Consider the following 21,942-nt stretch of genomic DNA (forward strand, 5'->3'; position numbering starts at 1 on the left):
CAAAACTCTAGGGGAAACATCCATCCTTAGATCAAACACTCACCCTGTATATCAAGATCCCTGCTCCACTCTATCAAGGAGCTCTATTACCAACTCGATCTTGATTTCCTAAAATATTTAATACTTGGGTGAGACACATCTCAGTAAGACGGAATAAGTTATTGACAATGTGTGGCAATATGAGTGCAATTACAGCAATATATATATTTGGTCAAAACATTATTCAACTGATATGATATCTGATATGTGCAAATAGCTATATAAATATAAAACACAATTGTTATAAACTTTATATCCCATTTCTTAGTTTCATTTATTTTTCTCATCTTTCTTTCATTTCAGTTTATTTCCATTACATCATTCTTTTCTCATTTATTCAGCCCATGAGCATCCTCAGTAACCTTTCCATATCGTGTCAGTAAATCATGGTCATTTCCAGTATACTATCCAGCCCATGGGTATCCTTTGTAACCATAACATGTCGTGTCTGTAACCCAAGGCTGCCTTGAAGATTTTTCTTCATGTCATGCTTCCCCCCATGGTCAAGGTTAGCCGGCCCGAAGGCTGGATCTTACCACGGTTGGCTGGCTTGGTTAGATCAAATAATACCATATACCTGTCTTTAGTAACGAATGGCTTGCCACATACCCTGGTCCAGAATCCAGAGGGCAATAAACAACTCTACTCTGGCCCATTCGCACTGCCATGCCACATGCTCCACGAGTCCGTGTGGTTGCCTTTTTCAACGGCTAGCATCGGTACCGTGCTTGATATGATAACCCATCGCCGGGGTTTACATATCCATCCATCATGGTTTTCATTTCCACTATCTCACTATTCTCATATCAACGTTTCCCATATCAATACTGAAATTAGGAATAGCTTCCCAAGAGGGAGGGGTGAATTGGATTCCAAAAATTTCTTTTAATTCTTTTTAAATTACCTTAAACTTCTTTTATTTCTTTTAACCAATTCTTGACTTGTTTGTTTAATTCTTTAATCAATTAAGAACTTAGTTCTTTTATCCAATCAATAACACAATTAAACATTCAATCTTCAACCACACTTTGAAAGTAGAAACAATCAAACAATTAATCACAATTTCCAAACCAATACACCCAATTTGATTGCCAAATATAAATTCACTTCAGCACAATAAGATTGATGTAAAATTCAAGATTTAGGACTTTTGGAATACAAATATTATCCAATCAATCTCAAGCTCTATACCATTGAATCACAATATATCTTTTGTTGTCAGCCCTGGATATGAATTTGTAAGCCCTGCAGTTGAATTATAATTTATACTTTGCTGATATAGATTTGCTTCTTCAATATGCTTTTTAAAAACACATTCACACTCTTTTCAATATTCAGAACTCAACTAAACTCTCAGTTAATTTATCCTTAGGCTGTTAACCAAGTAACGTACTTTTGTATGGTTTCCGAAAGATATGATATAACCAACGTACTCCCTTTCAGTTTTCGCAACCCAAATCAAAATTGAACTTTAAGTTTACTTGATTTCTATATTACGTAGTATATATGATTATCAAATAAACCATCCACACAATTTCAATGTGTTGAAAATAAATAGTAGGGGAACAGAGAGTGAGATGGGGATTTTTACGAGGTTCGGCTTATACCCAACCTATGTCCTCGCCTTTGGCAAACCACCAAAGGAACACTCCTTGCTTAAGGCTAGAGCCCGCCTTCTCCAAATGATATCCCCTCGTCCGGTCACTCCTTATATAGGCTAGAGCCCACCTCTCTAAGCAATATCCCTTTGCTTAACCAACGATCCAAACAACCCTTGGAATCGTCAATCTACAAGATACAAATCAAATATTTGTGTACAAAGAATTTTCTCCTAAAAGAGCTGATTAGTACAACAATTCAGAACTATATACTTCAAAGTAAATAACAATATGAATATTCAAATTGAAGCTCAAGGAAGTATATCACCAATTTAATTCTTTCAATGAATGAAAGATTTCAAAATTGTAGCACAAACTTGGTGAGTAAAATCAATAAGAACTCGGTAAGCTTCGAGCAAGTTGAGAGCAAGAGAGAGCCTTGAGAATTTGAGAGCAATTTGAGAGAGATGCTGAATTTTAATTCTTGGTATGTGATTCAATAATATTTAAGGCTTATTTATAGACTTTAAATGGTAAGTAACTTGGTCCCCAAGTGTGTTGAAATATCCCCCAAGTTTCCATAAATTTTGAGCCATAAATAACCCCATTTAAAAATTTGACCGTTATGAGAAAAATCAAAACAGCCACGTGGCAGTTGCCTGCCCCAATCCTCTAGTCGATTGCCATGTTATTTTTAAAGGAATAGCAGGGGCAATAGGCTGGCAGTCGCCTACTAGAACTAAGGCAATCACCAGGCATAGCCACCCAAGCGCCTGGCATGTTCAGGCAGTCGCCTGGCATGCACACATGCTGCTGTCAACTTCAAGTACCCTTCTTTTTTTTGGTAATAACTTTTCCTATATAACTTTGAATTTGATGATCTTGGTGTCAAATGAAAGCTAATAGAAAATCCTACAACTTTCATGTTTAACACTTTTTAAAATAAATGGGTTTTAATAGAGAAAAATACATCTTAATACAGCTATAGAAAAATTAGCATTTTGAAAATCCTCTTTTTGATGTTTTTCATTCCAAAAATGATTCTAACCTTTTTGAAATAATTTTTGACCTTATAAAAATATTTTTCAAGTATGTTAAAGGGTATCTAGGTCCAATAAATTAATCTAAGAGCTTCATATATCCATATTGAAATTATTTGAAGTACTTACATGAAATTTCCTATAAACTCTTTCAAGGTTTCAATTCTTGAATTCCTTGAGGTCATTATACTTGCTTCATCTTTCTTTGAGCTTTCCATATTGATCACTTGAGCTTTCATTCTTGAAACTTTTTCTTTAATATCAATGCTCTCATGATCTTCAAGCTTTATTTGAATCCATGCTTCAAATTTCATATAATCATCCTTATTTCAAGCATTCATCATTGTGTCCTGAAAATACATCACTTAAATAAAGCATTTTAAGTTCTACTTGTTTTTTAGCATCAAAATAAGATGTTAAGCCTTGTAAGGCCAACAATCTCCCACTTTTTGATGATGACAAACAAGAAGCAAAAATTGGAGTGAGTCTTAAAAAGACTCCCCCTTTCAATAAGCATTATCTTGACAATATTTGCAATATCAATATTAATTTCAAAACCACTTTTACAATCATGCTCATCACTATCAAATACTTCTCCTTTTGATATATATTATGTTCATGCTCAATTTTTGCAATTTGCAATACGATGCTCAATTTTTGCTTTAAAACTTATCCCCCTTTTGACATCCATCAAAAAGGGGAAAAAAATGATTAGGTTCAAGTAAAATCACATGTTAAGCATATCATTAAACATGCATATCAAACATATGTACACACTCAATTTATTATTTTTCAATATAGCATGTGTAGTGTGTTATAACAATCATATCTTACTTAACAACTTTTTCCTTCTTTGACATTACTCAAGATATCAATAGTTGATTTTATGATACCGATTTAAAATTGAAGTCATGATATCTATTTAAAATTCATGATACCAATTGAGAATTGATACCAATTGAAAATTTAATTCACGATACCAATTGAAATTTCTTTGAATTGATTAATAGTGAAATAATCATAATATAAGCAATATGACATAACACTCCCCCTGAATTTAACACATTCAGTTTTGTTATCAATTTTTCTTTCATCATCCCATGTTTCAAAACATTGATCCACATCATGTATCAAATATCAATATCATGTCAATATCATTAATGTCATACCATGCTCTCAATTATAATTGTCATGCTCAAAAGCAAATTTAACTTTTAGATTGTGATACCAAGTGAGCTTTTTAAAATTGTGATACAATTAAAATTTTTAAAATGTGATACCAAAAATATTCATAGTTACCAAAGTCATTATCACATTATACACAACTCATGGATACCAATATAAAAAGCAGTAAGTCTATCCATGTAATTCATCAATAGCATGCATGATCGAGAATTAATCTCATGTCAAAATTCATGCTTATACTTAATAATCTCATGCTCAAATTTTTCACATAATAAGCCATAAATTTTCAATATAAGTCAAGCATATCATATAGCATATCATATAGGCATGTAAGCATATAGCATCTCATATAGTCATTCATTCTCAAACTTATCTTAAACTTCTTCTTTAAGTTTTTCTATTTTAACTAGTTTTTTGTTGATCATGAATTAAGTTACTTTCTCAATTTTTAAAGGGAATGACTTAATCCATGGAGTTTTTCACTTATGAACTAGTCTTTCATCTTGGTACCCATACTTTCTTGGGTCCGGTTGGTTTAAAAAGGGATGATTCCTTAATTCTCCATACTTGTTTAATTTTCATACCCTTTCTCTTAAATGGACATTCAAACTTTATATGCCCATTTTTCTTACATTGACAGCATATGGTGTTTGTGTAGGCATTAGAAGATGTGCAAGTATAGTCTTTGGTTCCTTTCGACAAATATCCCATGTAAGAATTTTTTTCTTTTTATTTTCAATTCCATTGAAACCAATGTCTTCTTTATTTAGAGACATTCTTTGTAAGCCAATCATCTTATCAAGGTTTTCCTTTCCTTTTGTGAAGTTGTAAATAATTTTATCCTTATCTTTGATTTGATTCTTGAGATCATTTAACTCTATGTCTTTCTTGTTATCAACCTTCTTTAATGATTTCTCTAGCTCTACATATCTTTCTCATATACCGTAGAGGATAGGGATCGAAGGTCTTCTATCATTTGTTCATTCTTACTTTCTAGTTTCTTGATTTTCAAGTTGTTTTCTTTTTCAGCAAGAGTTTTGGATTCTATTTCTTTCATTGCTGATTCATACTTATGTTCTATTTTCTTGATCTTTGAATCCTTTTCTCTTTCATTTCCTCTTTTAGCATTTCTAAGGGATTCTAATTCTTTCATTATACTTTCATTTTTATTTTTCAATCAAGTATTTTGTTTATTTGCTTTAATCAGCATCTTATGTACTTTGAATAAATCATTTTGAAGTTCATCATAAGATGGCATACCCCTATCACTTGATCCATCACTACAAAAATTATTTGAAGATTTAGTTAAGGAGCTTTCTTCATTATCCCATGCCATAAAACACGTGTAGGCAACCTCTTGGTCACTTATTTCATTCTCCGAACTACTTGTACTATCCCAAGTAGTGGCTTTCATGGACTTCTTGTTTTTCTTTTTAGACTCTTTCTTTAATAGTGGACATTCCAATTTTAAATGTCCAGCCTTATTGCATTGTAGCATTTAGGAGTTTTATTCTTTAATTTCTTTTTGCTGATATCTTTTTCTTCCAATTCGGAGTCTTGATTTCTTTTTTTTGAATTTGTTTCTCCTTCTTAGTATCCTTGCTATTTTTTTAGATATGAAGACTTCTTCATCTTCATCCATTTCACTACTTGAGTTTTCTTCTAAGGCTTTAAAGGCTATTGTTTCTTAGGCTTTAGTTTTCCCACTTTTTTCATTCATTGTCATTTCATATGTGAGAAGAGAACCTACAAGCTCATCTAAGGAAGTGGTTTTTAGATTTCTTCCTTCCGTTATAGCAGTGGCTTTTGGTTCCCATTTAGGTGGTAGCCCTCTAAGAATTTTCTTTATCATCTCATAAGTAGTATAGGTTTTTCCTAGTGCATTTAGGGAATCGATTATATGAGTGAACCTAGTAAATATATTTGTAATTGATTCATCTGGGTTCATCTTAAAGGCTTCATACTCGCTTGTGAGCATATCAACCCTATTATCCCTAACATCCATTATTCCTTCATAAGTAACTTCTAGCTTATCCCATATTTCCTTAGTTGATTTACAAGTCATTACTCAATTAAATTCACTAGCATCCAAGGCTTAATATAAAACATTTATAGCACTTGAATTTGTTTGGAGCATTTTATAATCTTGATCGGTCATATCTTTCTTCTCTTTTGGGATTTGTTTTCCATCTACTATCTTAGTGGGAATTTGATCTCCATATATAACAACTTCACATACTTTCCAATTCATCATTTGGAGATAGATTTGCATTCTCTTTTTCGGAGATAGATTTGCATTCTCTTTTTCAAAAACGTGTAGTTCAAACCACAAAAGATAGGAGGCCTAGTTGAAGATTGTCCCTCTCCAAAAGGAGCTACTCCTATGTTAGCCATTTAGATCTTTTTATAGCTTCTAGTTAAGAGTTGCTATAACCCCGGTCTGATACCAATTGAAATTAGGAATAGCTTCCCAAGAGGGGGGGTGAATTGGATTCTAAAAATTTCTTTTAATTCTTTTTAAATTACCTTAAACTTCTTTTATTTCTTTTAACCAATTCTTGACCTGTTTGTTTAATTCCTTCATCAATTAAGAACTTAGTTCTTTTATCCAATCAATAACACAATTAAACATTCAATCTTCAACCACACTTTGAAAGTAGAAACAATCAAACCATTAATCACAATTTCCAAACCAATACACCCAATTTGATTGCCAAATATAAATTCACTTCAGCACAATAAGATTGATGTAAAATTCAAGATTTAATACTTTTAAAATACAAATACTATCCAATCAATCTCAAGATTTATACCATTCAATCACAATATATCTTTTGTTGTCAGCCCTTGATATGAATTTGTAAGCCCTGTAGTTGAATTATAATTTATATTTTGCTGATATAGATTTTCTTCTTCAATATGCTTTTTAACAACACATTCACACTCTTCTCAATATTCAAAACTCAACTAAACTTTCAGTTAATTTATCTTTGGGCTGTTAACCAAGTAACGTACTCCCATATGGTTTCCGCAAGATATGGTATAACCAACGTACTCCCTTTCGGTTTTCGCAACCCAAATCAAAATTAAACTTTAAGTTTACTTGATTTCTATATTACGTAGTATATATGATTATCAAATAAACCATCCACGCAATTTCAACGTGTTGAAAATAAATAGTAGGGAAAGAGAGAGTGAGACGGGGATTTTTACGAGATTCGGCTTATACACAGCCTATGTCCTCTGTAACACCCCGAACAATTAATCCCGAGTCCGACGCGTTATACCTGATCATATCCTAATAGATCATAATCTATAATATACGCAGCGGAAAACATAAATCATAATCTCCATATAACATAATATTAGAGTTTACTAATTCTAACTACCAACTATAATAAATTAATCATCCACCAGTATTCAAATATATACATGTCTCCAAAACATTATTCACTAATACCATTAGGTTTCACAACCATCCATATCTTATAAAACTTAAAACATAAATCATAAAACATAAAATATACATATCAAAATTAACATAAAAATATACCTTTTTTCTTATATCTTCCAAAAAATGTTATAAAATCTCGAGCTCTCAAAGCTCGATCCTGAGAAATCTTGAAAAAGATGAATTCATATTCGGGTAAGACACATTTCAGTAAGGGAAGAAACAATATATATTAAAACAGTGTGTGGCCAACATGAGTCTATATATAACATATTATTCATCATTTGCAAATCATTAACATAATTTTCTAGAAATCATTTTTTGATCATAATCAAACACAAAAAAATGTTAAACCTACAAGATTTCCCGAGGATAGGGGTGATTACCGGCCCATACAAGCCCCTCTGCTCTAATACATTTAGCAACCCGAAGGTCACAATTTAAGCATACCAGGGCACTCACCTTACTCAGTAAGCTCTCAAGTGTTAAATTGATCTCGTGCTCACTCATTCAGCAATAGTTTACCAGCAAAAGCCCTGAGGATAGAGAATTCTACCCGCCCATACAAATAGGTTCCCTCTGTCCTAGTGCGTTATATAGATATTGCCGTATCTGAAACTACTAGTGCACTCGCCTTATTCAGCAAGCCCTCAGGCGAAGAGTATGCCTCGCCCAATCACATCATGTTCTATGTACATAGATACTTCTAATATCATAATACATCATTATTTTCATCGTTATTCAATCATTCACATTCTTTCATGTTTATAACTTAACATTTTCTTGGGTTTCACTTTAAGTGACTCTTTCCTATTTGTATCATTCACCTTTCACATTTTATTTCATTGCATTGCCATTCCTTATCATTTCATTGCATAACATTTTCATTTCATTCCTTTGTACTACAGTCACTCTTTAGCCGTCATTTGTTAGTCCACATAGAAATGCGCTAAAATCTAACACAGCTCCTTTTAACTGTCATCAGTTAGTCCACATAGAAATGCGCTAGAATCCGCTAACCCGACTTTCAGCTGTCATACCTTTACATGGTTGCATTTAACATACACAGGCAACATTGTCCATATCATATTTTATTTTCATTGCTTTACTTACTTAGCCTGCATCTTATACATTTAACATATAATTTGCACAGATTCTCATGCCACACAATTTAACAGTAAAATTCATACATATTCTTGTAAAATAGGCAACCCACATTTAGCTTTTAATTACTGAAAATATAATTTCTATTTCTTACATAATTATTCAGAAAATTCCTTCCACTTTGTTCAGTTCATTTCCACAAATACATAACTAAATAAGTGGTCCTAGGTTCAGAAATCATAGTTTTACATGGTTCGTATTTTAATAATTCACACAAAAATATACATATAATATAACATAAATTATTACCTTTAATTTCATAAAATCTGATTTAATATATAATTTCCCCTTACCTGATTTCTTGAACTACGCTAACAAGGATTTCGAAAAATACTTGCGGCGCTTACCCGGATCCCGAATCAAACATTTCTAACTCCAATAAATTATTCCTAAATAAAATATTATTTAAATATTTCCTAAACTCTTAAATACCCAATAAATAAATATACCCTTAAATTTAGCCAAATTGTCAAAATTTTCAAATCTCACTCTCGCTTTGAAGTAGGGCCTAGAAAATCTCAATTGAAAAATTACTTAAGCCAAAATGATGATATCGACGACTAGGACCCAATGATAGTGTTTGATCGTCGATTTAACAATAGATTTAAAGAAAAATTGAGAAAATGGGAAAAAAAAATTACCTTTCCCCAGGAACAGTGTCTAAGTCGATCCCACGATAAATCCGCTTCAGTATAAATGTCGGTGGCAAAGTTAGGAATCCAACGACATCTTCTGTTTCCCGATCAGTCGAATATCCATCAAGAAATTAGGGAAGAGAGAAGACAGAGGAGTGGATGACGAGCACAGGAGAGAGCGCTGCTCTCTGTTTTTTTTTTTTTCGCAAGAAGCCTCTTCAGGCTTCCTTATCCCTTTTTTTTTTTTTTTTTTTAATTAACTTAACTTATATATATATAAAACTTATACTTTAACTTTTATATATATATATATATATATATATATATATATATATATATATATCTATATTCCATTTTTTTACCATTTATTTATTTAATTTAATAACATTTAATAATTCATTAATTAAAATTTATTTTTTTCATACTATTTATTTTTATTTTTTTATTTAATACATTAATTTAATAGTGTTTAACCAATTAATTAATTAATAATTTTAATTAATTTTTTTTTTGAGTTATTACATTCTTCCCTCCTTTAAGAAATTTCGTCCCCGAAATTCGTTACCTAATCTTTCATTTCCATATTTCTATGATTTACTATACCTCATACCATTTAATAAATATGTCTCCCAAATAAATTTTTGCATCATCAATAATTAAATAAAATCATCATCATCTTCAACATAAATTCATACCTGCCCTCTTGACTTTATCTGCCTCATCCAGGACCATCATATAATCACGTGCTCGTCCACCTCCACCTAGTGGTATCTGCTGATTTCCCTCGATACCATAACCTCTAAAATCATCTAACCTCACCATTGAGTTCAAATCCCAAGTTCGAATTTCTCTAATCAAAAACATCACCATCGATGGATTTATTGATTTTCTGAAGCTAACAACTTCTTCAGAAAAACACAGAAAACCATCAAGGGATTTCTACCCCTAAACTTATGAAACACAACTCGAAATTCCTAATGGTATCTTAATCTACCTATTCCTATCCTTATCGCAACTCAATCCTATACTCTAGTATAAATCATTCATAACCTAATACTCTATTATTTCCATATTCAGGCGATAAGAATTTAATCACACTTCCGGTTGGACATTGCACTGATACCACAATGTAACACCCCGAACCCTTAATCCCGAGTCCGACGCGTTATACCTAATCATATCCTGATAGATCATAATCTATAACATACGCAGCGGAAAACATAAATCATAATCTCCATATAACATAATATCAGAGTTTACTAATTCTAACTACCAACTATAACAAATTAATCATCCACTAGTATTCAAATATATACATGTTTCCAAAACATTATTCACTAATACCAGTAGGTTTCACAACCATCCATATCTTATAAAACTTAAAACATAAGTCATAAAACATAAAATATACATATCAAAATTAACATAAAAATATACCATTTTTCTTATACCTTCCAAAAAATGTTATAAAATCTCGAGCTCTCAAAGCTCGATCCTGAGAAATCCTACAAAAGATGAATTCATATTCGGGTGAGACACATCTCAGTAAGGGAAGAAACAATATATATTAAAACAATGTGTGGCCAACATGAGTCTATATATAACATATTATTCATCATTTGCAAATCATTAACATATTTTTCTGAAACCATTTTTTGATCATAATCAAACACAAGCAAATGTTAAACCCACGAGATTTCCCGAGGATATGGCTGATTACCCGCCCATACAAGTAGCACCCCTCTACTTTGATACATTTAGCAACCCGAATGTCACAATTTAAGCATACCAGGGCACTCACCTTATTCAGTAAACCCTCAAGTGTTAAATTGATCTCGTACTCACGCATTCAGCAATAGTTTACCGGCAAAGGCCCTGAGGATAGGGAATTCTACCCATACAAGTAGGTTCCCTCTGTCCTAGTGCATTATATTGTTACTGTCGTATCTGAAACTACTAGTGCACTCGCCTTACTCAGCAAACTCTCAGGCAAAGAGTATGCCTCGCCCAATCACATCATGTTTTACGTACATAGATACTTCTAATATTATAATACATCATTATTTCCATTGTTATTCAATCATTCACATTCTTTCATGTTCATAACTTAACATTTCCTTGGGTTTCACTTTAAGTGACTCTTTCCCATTTGTATCATTCACCTTTCACATTTCATTTCATTGCATTGGCATTCCTTATCATTTCATTGCATAACATTTTTATTTCATTCCTTTGTACTACAGCCGCTCTTTAGCCGTCATTTGTTAGTCCACATAGAAATGCGCTAGAATCCGCTAACCCGACTTTCAACTGTCGTTCCTTTACATTGTTGCATTTAACATACACAGGCAACATTGTTCATATCATATTTTATTCTCATTACTTTACTTACTTAGTCTGCATCTCATACATTTAACATATAATTTGTACAGATTCTCATGCCATACAATTTAACAGTAAAATTCATATATATTCCTGTAAAATAGGCCAACCCACATTTAGCATTTAATTACTGAAAATATAATTTTTATTTCTTACATAATTATTCAGAAAATTCCTTCCATTTTATTCAGTTCATTTCCACAAATATATAGCTAAATAAGTGTTCATAAGATCAGAAATCATAGTTTTATATGGTTGGCATTTTAATAATTCACACAAAAACATACATATAATATAATATAAATTATTACCTTTAATTTCATAAAATCTTATTTAATATATGATTTCTCCTTACCTGATTTCTTGAACTACGCCAACAAGGACTCCGAAAAATACATGCGGCGCTCATCCGGACCTTGAATAAAAAATTCCTAACTCCAATAAATTATTCCTGAATAAAATATTATTTAAATATTTCTTAGACTCTTAAATACCCAATAAATAAATATACCCTTAAATTTAGTTAAATTACCAAAATTTTCAAATCTCACTCTCGCTTTGGAGTAGAATCTAGAAAATCTCAATTGAAAAATTACCTATGCCAAAATGACGATATCGACGACTAGGACCTAGTGGTGGTGTCTGATCGTCAATTTAACGACAGATTTAAAGCAAATTTGAGAAAATAAGGAAAAATTACCTTTTTCCAATAGCAGTGCCTAAGTCGTTCCCACGACAAATCTGCTTCAATAGAAATGTCGGTGGCGGAGTTAGAAATCCAACGGCACCTTCCGTTTCCCGATTGGTCGAATATTCATCAAGAAATGAGGGAAGAGAAAGAGAAGACGGAGGAGTGGATGACGAGCGAAGAGAGCGCTGCTCTCTGTTTTTTTTTCGGCAGGAATCCTCTTAAGGCTTCCTTATCCCCCTTTTTTTTTTAACTTAACTTATATATATATTAAGCTTATATATATATATCTTTATTCTATATTTTTTTTTACTATTTATTTATTTAATTTAATCATATTTAATTAATTAATAATTTTTTTTTCATTCTATTTATTTTTATTTTTTTATTTAATATATCAATTTAATAATATTTAACCAATTAATTAATTAATAATTTTAATTTTTTTTTTTCCGATTTATTACATCTTGCCTTTGGCAAACCACCAAAGCAGGTTCTGATCTGCTTCCAGAAGGAAACCAGAAGCACGAACTCCCACCAATAAATGAACTAGAATCCGAGGAGATCCAACTGGAAGAAGTCGTCACCATCAACGAACTGAAACCGGTGAGTCAAATGAATCATTCGCCCCTCTCTCGGAATTTTCTCTGCTAAAGATGGTGGCAGGCCGGAGGTTCTGTGGGGGATTGCTGGTGAGATGGTGGCAGAGGAAGGCCGGGGCTGTTGTGCTTCGTGTGAGGGGTGTGTTCGGCGAGTAGGTGGGCGATGCCGAGGGATGAATGGAGGCTAGTGCGCGAGGGAGACCTGCTCGCAGTGAGGGTAGCCGAGATGGTACGTGAGGGATGGAGAGATGAGGGAGGTGGGCGATGGGAGGAGTTCGAAGTGAATGCCAGAGAGATAAGCGAGAGTGCTCGGCTGTGAGAGGATATGGAGAATGAATGCGGGGAATGGTGAGTGAGCCTTGTTGTAGTAGATTTAGGCAGAGAAGAGGGAGACGAGAGTGAGGGTGCTAGGTAGTGATGGTTATGGGATGAAGGAGAGATGAGAGAGCCAGGAGCAAAAAAACATTTGCAGTTCCTCTCCCTTTCCTATAGTTCTACGCAGGTACACCCTTTATAGGAGTCTGTAGGTGGAGTTGGGCGCACAAAAAGCACGCGGGAGCAGGAAATATCTTTAACCAAAAAAATATTCTCTTCTCAACAGAAAAGAATTCCCTCCTTGCCACAAGTGGTTTGTTGGAACTATTTCAAGCCTCATGCTTTTCTCTTCTTTTTTTTGAATTATTCTTATTTTTATTATTATTATTTTTTGTATCATTTTATTTTCCACAAATAAAAAATTTAGTTTTAATAATACTTGATTCTCGACAATGGTGGACTCGAACCCAATGCAAAAATACTAGAACTCTTGTTAAAATGCTGGGACTTGATTAAAATTCAACGGGATACAATTACAATGCTGGAACTCCATTAAAATTTACCGAGACACAATTAAAATGCCGAATACAATTAAAATTCACCAGGACTCAGCCAAATTTCCCTGGGACTTCAAAATTCATCGGGTCTCAATTAGAAATCCAAGGTTCGATTAAAATTCACCGTGACTCAAAAATTCACTGGGATTCCATCAAATGCTCCCATTCAGGATTCAAGTCAATTTTTATTTTGCCGGGTCCTCTCAGGAAGGGCTGGTAAAAATTGGGGTGTCTACAAAAGAAATATGGCTATCAACAGAGCAACTTAGATCATACCCTATTCTTAAAGCATTAACAGGGTAAGGTCACAACTCCAATAATTTATGTAGATGATATGATTATTACAGGAGATGATCTGGAAGAAATATCAAAACTCCAAGAGTGTTTGAAGATTGAGTTCGAAATGAAAAATTTGGGAGGACTCAAATACTTCCTGGGAATTGAGGTTGTTAAATTAAAGTAAGGTATATTTCTTTCCCAACAAAAATATATCCTAGACTTTCTATTTGAGGTGGGACTACTAGAATGCAAACCTGCAGACACACCAATTTTTCAAGACCACAAACTAGGAGAATACCTAGACCACGTGCCAGCAAATAAAGAAAGGTACCAGAGGATAGTCGGAAAACTTATTTATGTATCACACACTCGTCCTGATATTACTTATGCGGTAAGTGTAGTATGTAACGACCTGCTTAATCAATTGATTTTTTTTCCATAATAGCAATTAACATACTCTGATACCATCGTGTTAACCTAAGCAGCGAAAAGCATAATCATATAAACATAACTTAAACCATTACATTTAATACCAGAGTTCTGAAATGTTTTGCAATATATACAACATAACTTTATCCCCAAAAATGCCCTCAACTAGCTAGGGCTACACAAAACCATTCCCAGAAAAATGATACTCACTCTCTGATGGGGTACTACAGACGCCCTCTATTTGCGAGCCTGATCTGCTTGCCTAACCGGATCACCTAAAAAATATTTCAATACTGGGATGAACCAACGCTCAGTAAGAGAAAATATGCTATTACTAGTGCGTGGCAGATGAGCTACTATATATCATGAAATCTGTTTCATATAAACATGAATAACTGAGTGCAAAAGTACAGTACAAATAATAAAACACACCACCCCTTTTCCTTATTGCTTAACATATCAGTATTATGGTTATAATTCAAAATACTTCTAGTGTATATAGTAGGATCCCTGATTCTGTAAATCAATACATAAGTAATAGTAACTGAAACTGTTCCCTGTGGCTATCTGTGTCATGACATGCCCCTCATGACGAGGTTGTGCGGCCCGTAGGCTAGATTTACCCTGGCTGGCCAACTAAGAATAAATCATTGAACTCCGTCAGTCGACCTGCCCACCTCAACCCATATCTGGATGGAGAGCCTAACCACTTCAAGAGTCTAGGTGGTCGACCGTACTACGTATTATCTGAATAGGTGGTTGCACTCATAAAGTAACATAGTATCTGTAGCAACGGTACCGTGCTCTGTAGCTACAAGTCCAACAAGGTCTGATATCATATAATATATTTCTATACATAACTAACTGATTTACCATGATTCTGAAGTACTGAAATAACCATGATGCTGCATAACGTACTGAAATCTGAATAATCATAACATGGAACTGCATATTCGTAATACTGGAATTCGTATAATCATGGTACTGAAATATTATAAGATCATGATACTGAAGTTCGTATAACCATAATACTGAAATTCATAAAATCAGGAAACTAGATTCATAAAACATATCCTTGTACCATATACATAATCACAGGCCACACTATACTAAAATACATAATTTTCATAAATAAATAAACTGCATAATATTCAGAAATTTTCTAGCATAGTATATTTCCCTTACCTTATCTCTGAAAAGCCTCAACTGTACTCTAACCCGATACCCGTAGGGCCTCCTACAAAACACCCTGAAACCAATATATATCAGAACTAAACATCAGTATTTTCCTACCTATATTATTTCCTATAACTGCCATGAGGCCAAAAAGTGGCTAAAAGGGCTTACCCTGAATTTGGGATGATTTCCAACTCTGATTTCCCGACGATCCGCTCCAGTAGAAGCATAGAGAACTCCGCCAGGAGCATCGTGGTAGCTTCGTATCGTCGATCTGGCAACTGGTGGGGTCGAAAATGAAGAGAGAAGGGAGAGAGAGTCGTAGGAGAGAGAGAGGAGAGAGAGAGCGGCGAGAGAAAATGAGAAATATCTCGGTTTCCCGCCTTTTATAGGGTCAGGTTCGTCGACGAGCCCTTCACAAAATTCGTCGACAAGACCCTGTGTTCGTCGACGAAATTCAGAGCACCCCAAACCGTCTCTTAGTATTTTCTTATCGGCGAAGCCCTGTGTTCGTCAACGAAATTCTGAAGACCTTCGTCGACGAAACCCTGTGTTTGTCAACGAAATCTGGCAAATTTATTAAAATTAAATTAAATTATTTTATTCTCCAAATTGCAATGTCGTCGACGAACGCTCCGCGTTCGTCGACAAAGTCTATGGTCTCCTTCTGTTTCTGTATCTATTTTATCAACCACTTATTATTAAAAACGCTATTATTCTTCGGGTCACTACATAGTAAGTCAATTCATGCACTATCCAAGCGAGGATCAGATGGATGTGGTGCTCAGAATTCTTCGATAGTTAAAGACATCTCCAAGGAAATGGCTTATCTTCTCAAAAAAATAGACACCTCAAAGTTGAGGGATATAAAAATGCAGACTGGGTAGGAAATATATCAGATCGAAAATCCTCCTTGGGGTACTTCATATTTGTTGGCGAGAATCTTGTAACTCAGAGAAGTAAAAAACAAAATATGGTGGCTTTGTCAAGTGCTAAAGCTGAGTTTCATGGAATGACTAAAGGTCTTTGTGAACTTCTTTGGCTTAAGAGACTACTAACTAAAATAGGTTTTGCCCCAAGTTGTGAGATGGACATGTTTTGTGATAATAAGCCAGCAATTGATATCTCACACAATCCTATCCAACATGATCGAACTAAACACATGGAGGTAGACCGACATTTCATCAAATAAAATCTTGAGGACAAGACAATTTGATTTCCTTTTGTTAAGTCTGAAGACCAGTTGGTAGATGTACTCACAAAGGCTGTATGTAGCAAAATCTTTTACAACTCACTTGACAAATTGGGCATGCGAGATCTGCTTGCACAAACTTGAAGGGGGAGTGTTGGCATGAGTTGTTGTTAATTAGAGAGATTCTAGGAAAATCCTTAATTGTAAATCCCTTGTATCAAGGCCTTGATTGTAAATCCCTTGATACAAGAGATAACCCTAATTCCAGCCTTAAAATTACTGTAGTCCAAAATTTGGTTTTTTTCTTGTATATAATTACCTACTATTCCATGTAATTGAGGATGAAGGAAGTAAACATATAATTTTTTCTTTAGTTTTTTCTTCTATTTTGTATTTTTTGAGATTACTCACATGCGCGCGCGCACAAAATAGAGGAAAACATTTTAATAATAAGGTAAGAGGAGGAGAAATTAAAGAAAAAAAAAAACTAATCTTAAAAACTATGGAAATTAGGTCAAAATAATGAAATGTATAAAATCCAAATAAAATTAATTATGTCATGGGAAGCATTAGTTTTATGAAGTGTGTGCCTAATTTTAACACATTGGAGGGCTCTCAATAGTCTTAAGCATTATAATGTTCAATTATCCAAATAAATATGCATTTGTTATTGAAAATATTTGTTATTTTTTCAATTTAATAAATAGCATTGACACCATTTTCATTAATAAAATTAAAATTTCCTTATATTCTTGTTTGCATAAAACCCTACAATTCAAGTCTAGAATTACTTTTACAATATAATATAACACCACATTCATGGGAGGGATCATTAATCTTACTACGTTTTTATGTTTTTTTAAAGGCCAATCATAATATAATTTTCATTAGGATCTATTTGGAACTTAGAAAATATTAAGCAATGAAAAGAAAAATATCAAGGAATTCACATTTTCATATTTGGTTATCAAGAAAAGCGAGAGAAAGATTTAAAAATATACTAAATTTATGAACAAAATTTTAATTTTACACATTATTAATATTTGATTCTTCCTAATCTTTAATCATATTAAAACAAATTTTTATTTTTAATAATATTTAACATAAAAGAAAATTGCAATGAAAAATAAACTTTCTTTATTTTATGCAAATAAAATACACCGTTCTCTCCCCTCCCCACTTTCACCAAAACAAAAGCTAAAATAATCTTATTGATATATTATTCACAAGTATTTATCGAGCACGAAACATCCTTTCCCTCTTAGCTTTTCAATTTAAGATTATATTAAGATCTTTTGCTATATTCTGTGCGTCATCTGATATACCAAACAAGCCTCTTTGAGAAAATCCAACGCAATAGAGCCCTTTTTTTCCTTTCCAATGATGTGGAAAACTTTTTGCTGGCATTCCATCTTCATTAAAAAGGTCTTCACCACCCTATTTAAACATTTAACCCAACATTATTGTTAGTGACCGTTTCACATTTATATGCAAATTATGTAGACAAGTTGCTCTTAACTCATATATAATGTAATCATTTGAATACCTTCAACCAACTTTGCACAGTACTTTTGTAACCAGTAGAGAATACTATTGCATCGAACTGCTTCGACTTCTCATTTTCAAAGTGAATGTCTTTTCCTTTTATGTTTGTCATAGATGGCAAAACCTAATATAAAATTATATAATATGAGGAGGAGATAAAATATTCACGAGTGTTCATTCTCTTTCAAGTTTGAATATGCATATATGGTAACTATATATGATGAATAATGTATACCTCAATCTCTCCTTTCTTAATATTCTCTATGGTTCAAGTTTGAATATGCATATGGTAACTATATATAATGAATAATGCATACCTAAATCTCTCCTTTCTTAATATTCTCTGTGGTTCAAGTTTGAATATGCATATATGGTAACTATATATAATGGGTAATGCATACTTAAGTCTCTCCTTTCTTAATATTCTCTATGGTTCAAATTTGAATATGCATATGGTAACTATATATAATGAATAATGCATACCTGAATCTCACCTTTCTTAATATTCTCTATGGTTCGAGTTTGAATATGCGTATGGTAACTATATATAATGAATAATGCATACCTAAATCTCTCCTTTCTTAATATTCTCTATAGTTCAAGTTTGAATATGCATATGTGGTAACTATATATAATGAGTAATGCATACCTGAATCTCTCCTTTCTTAATATTCTCTATGGTGCCAACATCAATAACCGGGGAACGACCTGTAGTTGCTTTAAGGTAAAATGGTCCCTTCGTTGGCCTTTTAAGGCCATAAGATGATAAATCTCTATACTTAAATTTGGCAAGCCCCATAACAACTGAGTCAACAAAATTACATGGAAAGACTTTTAGCATCGTCATTCCAAGTAATACCAACTCCTTTGTGAGAATGTGAACCTGAAAATATATCAATAACCACAATTTCAATTAAGTACATCCACATTCACATACATTTTTTTTTTCCACATTTAAGAGTTACTTTTAAGTATGTAAGTCTTATAAACGATAAAATTCAGGACACTTTCTAAATTTTTTTGAATATGACTTCATCTCTAAGTTTTTAAAAAATACAAAAGAACCCACTAACCCTCCGTTTGGGAGCACTTAAAAAAAGGTACTTATAGCACTTATCACCTAAAATAAACACTTTACTGAAAAAAAAAAAAAAAAAATGTACTGCAATAAGCACTTACTGCAAAAAATGCTTTTCTAGAATCACTTTTCTAAAACTACTTAAGTTAATTTCGAGAAGTAATCTAAGATAACTTTTTGACTATTTATAAGTGGTACTATTTATTGGCGTTAATTTTGTAAAAAACTTAGTGGCTAATTTGTAATTTTAAAAAATATATTAGAAGATAATCATATATTATTATTTTATTATGTATTATAACATATTAATTTTTGATGAAACATAATCCATTTTTGAAATGAAAAAGAAGAGCCATCTATTAATTTAAATTAATATTTAAAAACAAAAAATATTAATTTATTAATAATATTATTTTAACATAAATTAATATGCTAGTCTAACGGCCCCAAGCTTTGAATTTGAATTTGTGTAGATTTATACAAAATATAATATAAAATTATTTAAAATTTTGTCTAAATCCACATAAATTCAAATTCAAGAGTAAACTCACGCTTCTTCTCCTTTTTTTTTCTGGTTAACTGTTAGCCACTGAAGGGATGCGTGCAGTGTAATATTCGAACAATTTCAGGGGTGTTTGATCTTTGAGTTTTATAAGAGAGAGAGAGAGAGAGAGAGAGAGAGAGAGAGAGAGAGAGTACTGGGCTACGAGCAACAACCGAAGTCCTTGCGCCCCAGTTTGTCAAATCATGAGCAATCTCCATGCCTGAATTTCCACAACCAACCACCAAAACGTCTTTACCACTAAATTTCTGCCCATTCTCATACTGGCTGGAGTGCATGCACTCTCCTTCGAAGCTATCCAACCCAGGAATTTTTGGAATAAAGCCCGAGCTATTTTCTCCCGTAGCAACCACAAGGAAGCTTGCCACATAAACTTCATTCTCATTTGAACTCAAGTTCTTGGTCACAACTCGCCACCTCCCAACAGTCTCATCATAGGAGGCAGAAGTAACTGCGCGGCAACACCGTGGGTTAACCCCAAAGCAGGACACATACTGGTCTATGTAGCGAATGAAGTCTCCCTTGGGAATGAAGGTTGGTGCATTAGGTGGATAGGGCATGTGGGGAAGCTCGCAGAATTGCTTTGCTAAATGGAGCTTCAAGCGGTCGTAAGATCTTTTCTTCCACAAGGAAGCATAGCAATCCTCCCTCTCCAGCACTATATTTGGGATGGAGAGAAGATTGAGGCATGCAGAAGTTGCAAGCCCAGCAGGGCCTGCTCCCACAATCACCACTTTCACTTCTTCCATTTCTCTCAAACTTGGTTTTGTGATTCAGGACTTGGCGATGAGACACAGCTGGTGAACACGCACGTACCCTATTTATAGAGAAGAAGTCATGAGATTGAAGACCCTTGTGGACGGGTCGATTGGTGTTGATTGTGAAACAAACCATTAATGGATATAGCTGAGCATTTAAAAATTGATTTAAGTCTCGCATTAATGATAGGATACCGTATGCGGTGGTATATTTACTATCCAAACATTTATATGATTGTATCATTCGCATTGACAGTATAAACAAATTTGATGGGTAAAAAAAGGTATGATATTTTAAGAGATAGCATTTAAAAATTGACCTTGCATTAATGTAGGATAATATATAATGTATATAAACATTCGAACATCTATATGATTGTGTCGTATGCATAGACAGTATGGACAAAGTAATGGGTAAGTAAAGGTATGATATTTTATGAGGTAAATGTAACATTTCTGTTGGTTTACTTATTTGTGGAACGAAATGGAGTCAAAAAGAGATGAAACGAAAATTTAAATGAGAAGTATGACAAAATCAAGTGACAAATTTGATGGTCAGTATCTCTAACTCCATTTCATTTCTACGAACCAAACACCCAATTAGGGTACATCTTGCGATTGAACTAAAATTTTGAAGAATGAGTCTGCGACTCATCGGCAGTGGCTTGGTTAAGGGAACCCATAATGGAATGGAGTAGAAAACAAATAAAATGAAGGTTTAAATGAAAAGTATGAAAAAAATTAAGTGAAAATTTTGATTAAGTATCTACTGACTTGATATACCCCAAATATATCATTTACCATAAGTTTAGAAGAGGCTAGAGCCCAACATTGATGAGGGCAGTTACCACCTAAGTCAACTGCTCAGCCAAAGCAATTGATGCCAGCTCCACGATGACCAAAGCAATCTACGCCAATGCTATAAATGGCACATCACCCTTGGGTCAAATTCCATCACTATAAATTGGGATTCAGAGAAGAGGTTAAGGTATCTCATTCTAAACTCTACTTTACTATTGCATAAAAAATCTCTCAAGCCAATCCCTGACTTAGGCATCGGAGAGATCCCTCAAAGTACACCCCAGGTCCTCCAAGCCTTGCTTATTTAACTCTTTTTAGGTGGTCGTGATCAGGGATCGTGAAGGTCATTCAATTTTTGGCTGCAACAGTTGGTGCCGTCTGTGAGAACTTCTTGAGAGGTTTTCTCTTTCAATCATTGATCATGACTACATCAAATAATTAAAGGTAGATGCATTGGCTCAATTGA

At 33.5% G+C, this 21,942-nt stretch overlaps 1 protein-coding gene across 1 annotated transcript; it reads right to left on the reverse strand.

Annotated features, from left to right (window-relative positions):
* Window positions 1-17,846: 17,846 nt before the first annotated feature.
* On the reverse strand, window positions 17,847-20,715 carry LOC131161900 (probable indole-3-pyruvate monooxygenase YUCCA11). The gene is made up of 4 exons (XM_058117919.1): window positions 20,055-20,715; window positions 18,927-19,160; window positions 18,279-18,401; window positions 17,847-18,169 (listed from the first exon to the last, which is right to left on the reverse strand). The coding sequence occupies exons 1-4, from the start codon at window positions 20,664-20,666 to the stop codon at window positions 18,002-18,004; spliced, it is 1,137 nt and encodes a 378-aa protein (XP_057973902.1). The 5' UTR covers window positions 20,667-20,715; the 3' UTR covers window positions 17,847-18,001.
* Between the last annotated feature and the right edge of the window lie 1,227 nt (window positions 20,716-21,942).

This window comes from Malania oleifera, chromosome 8 (assembly GCF_029873635.1).
Source record: "Malania oleifera isolate guangnan ecotype guangnan chromosome 8, ASM2987363v1, whole genome shotgun sequence".
NCBI lineage: Eukaryota > Viridiplantae > Streptophyta > Magnoliopsida > Santalales > Ximeniaceae > Malania > Malania oleifera.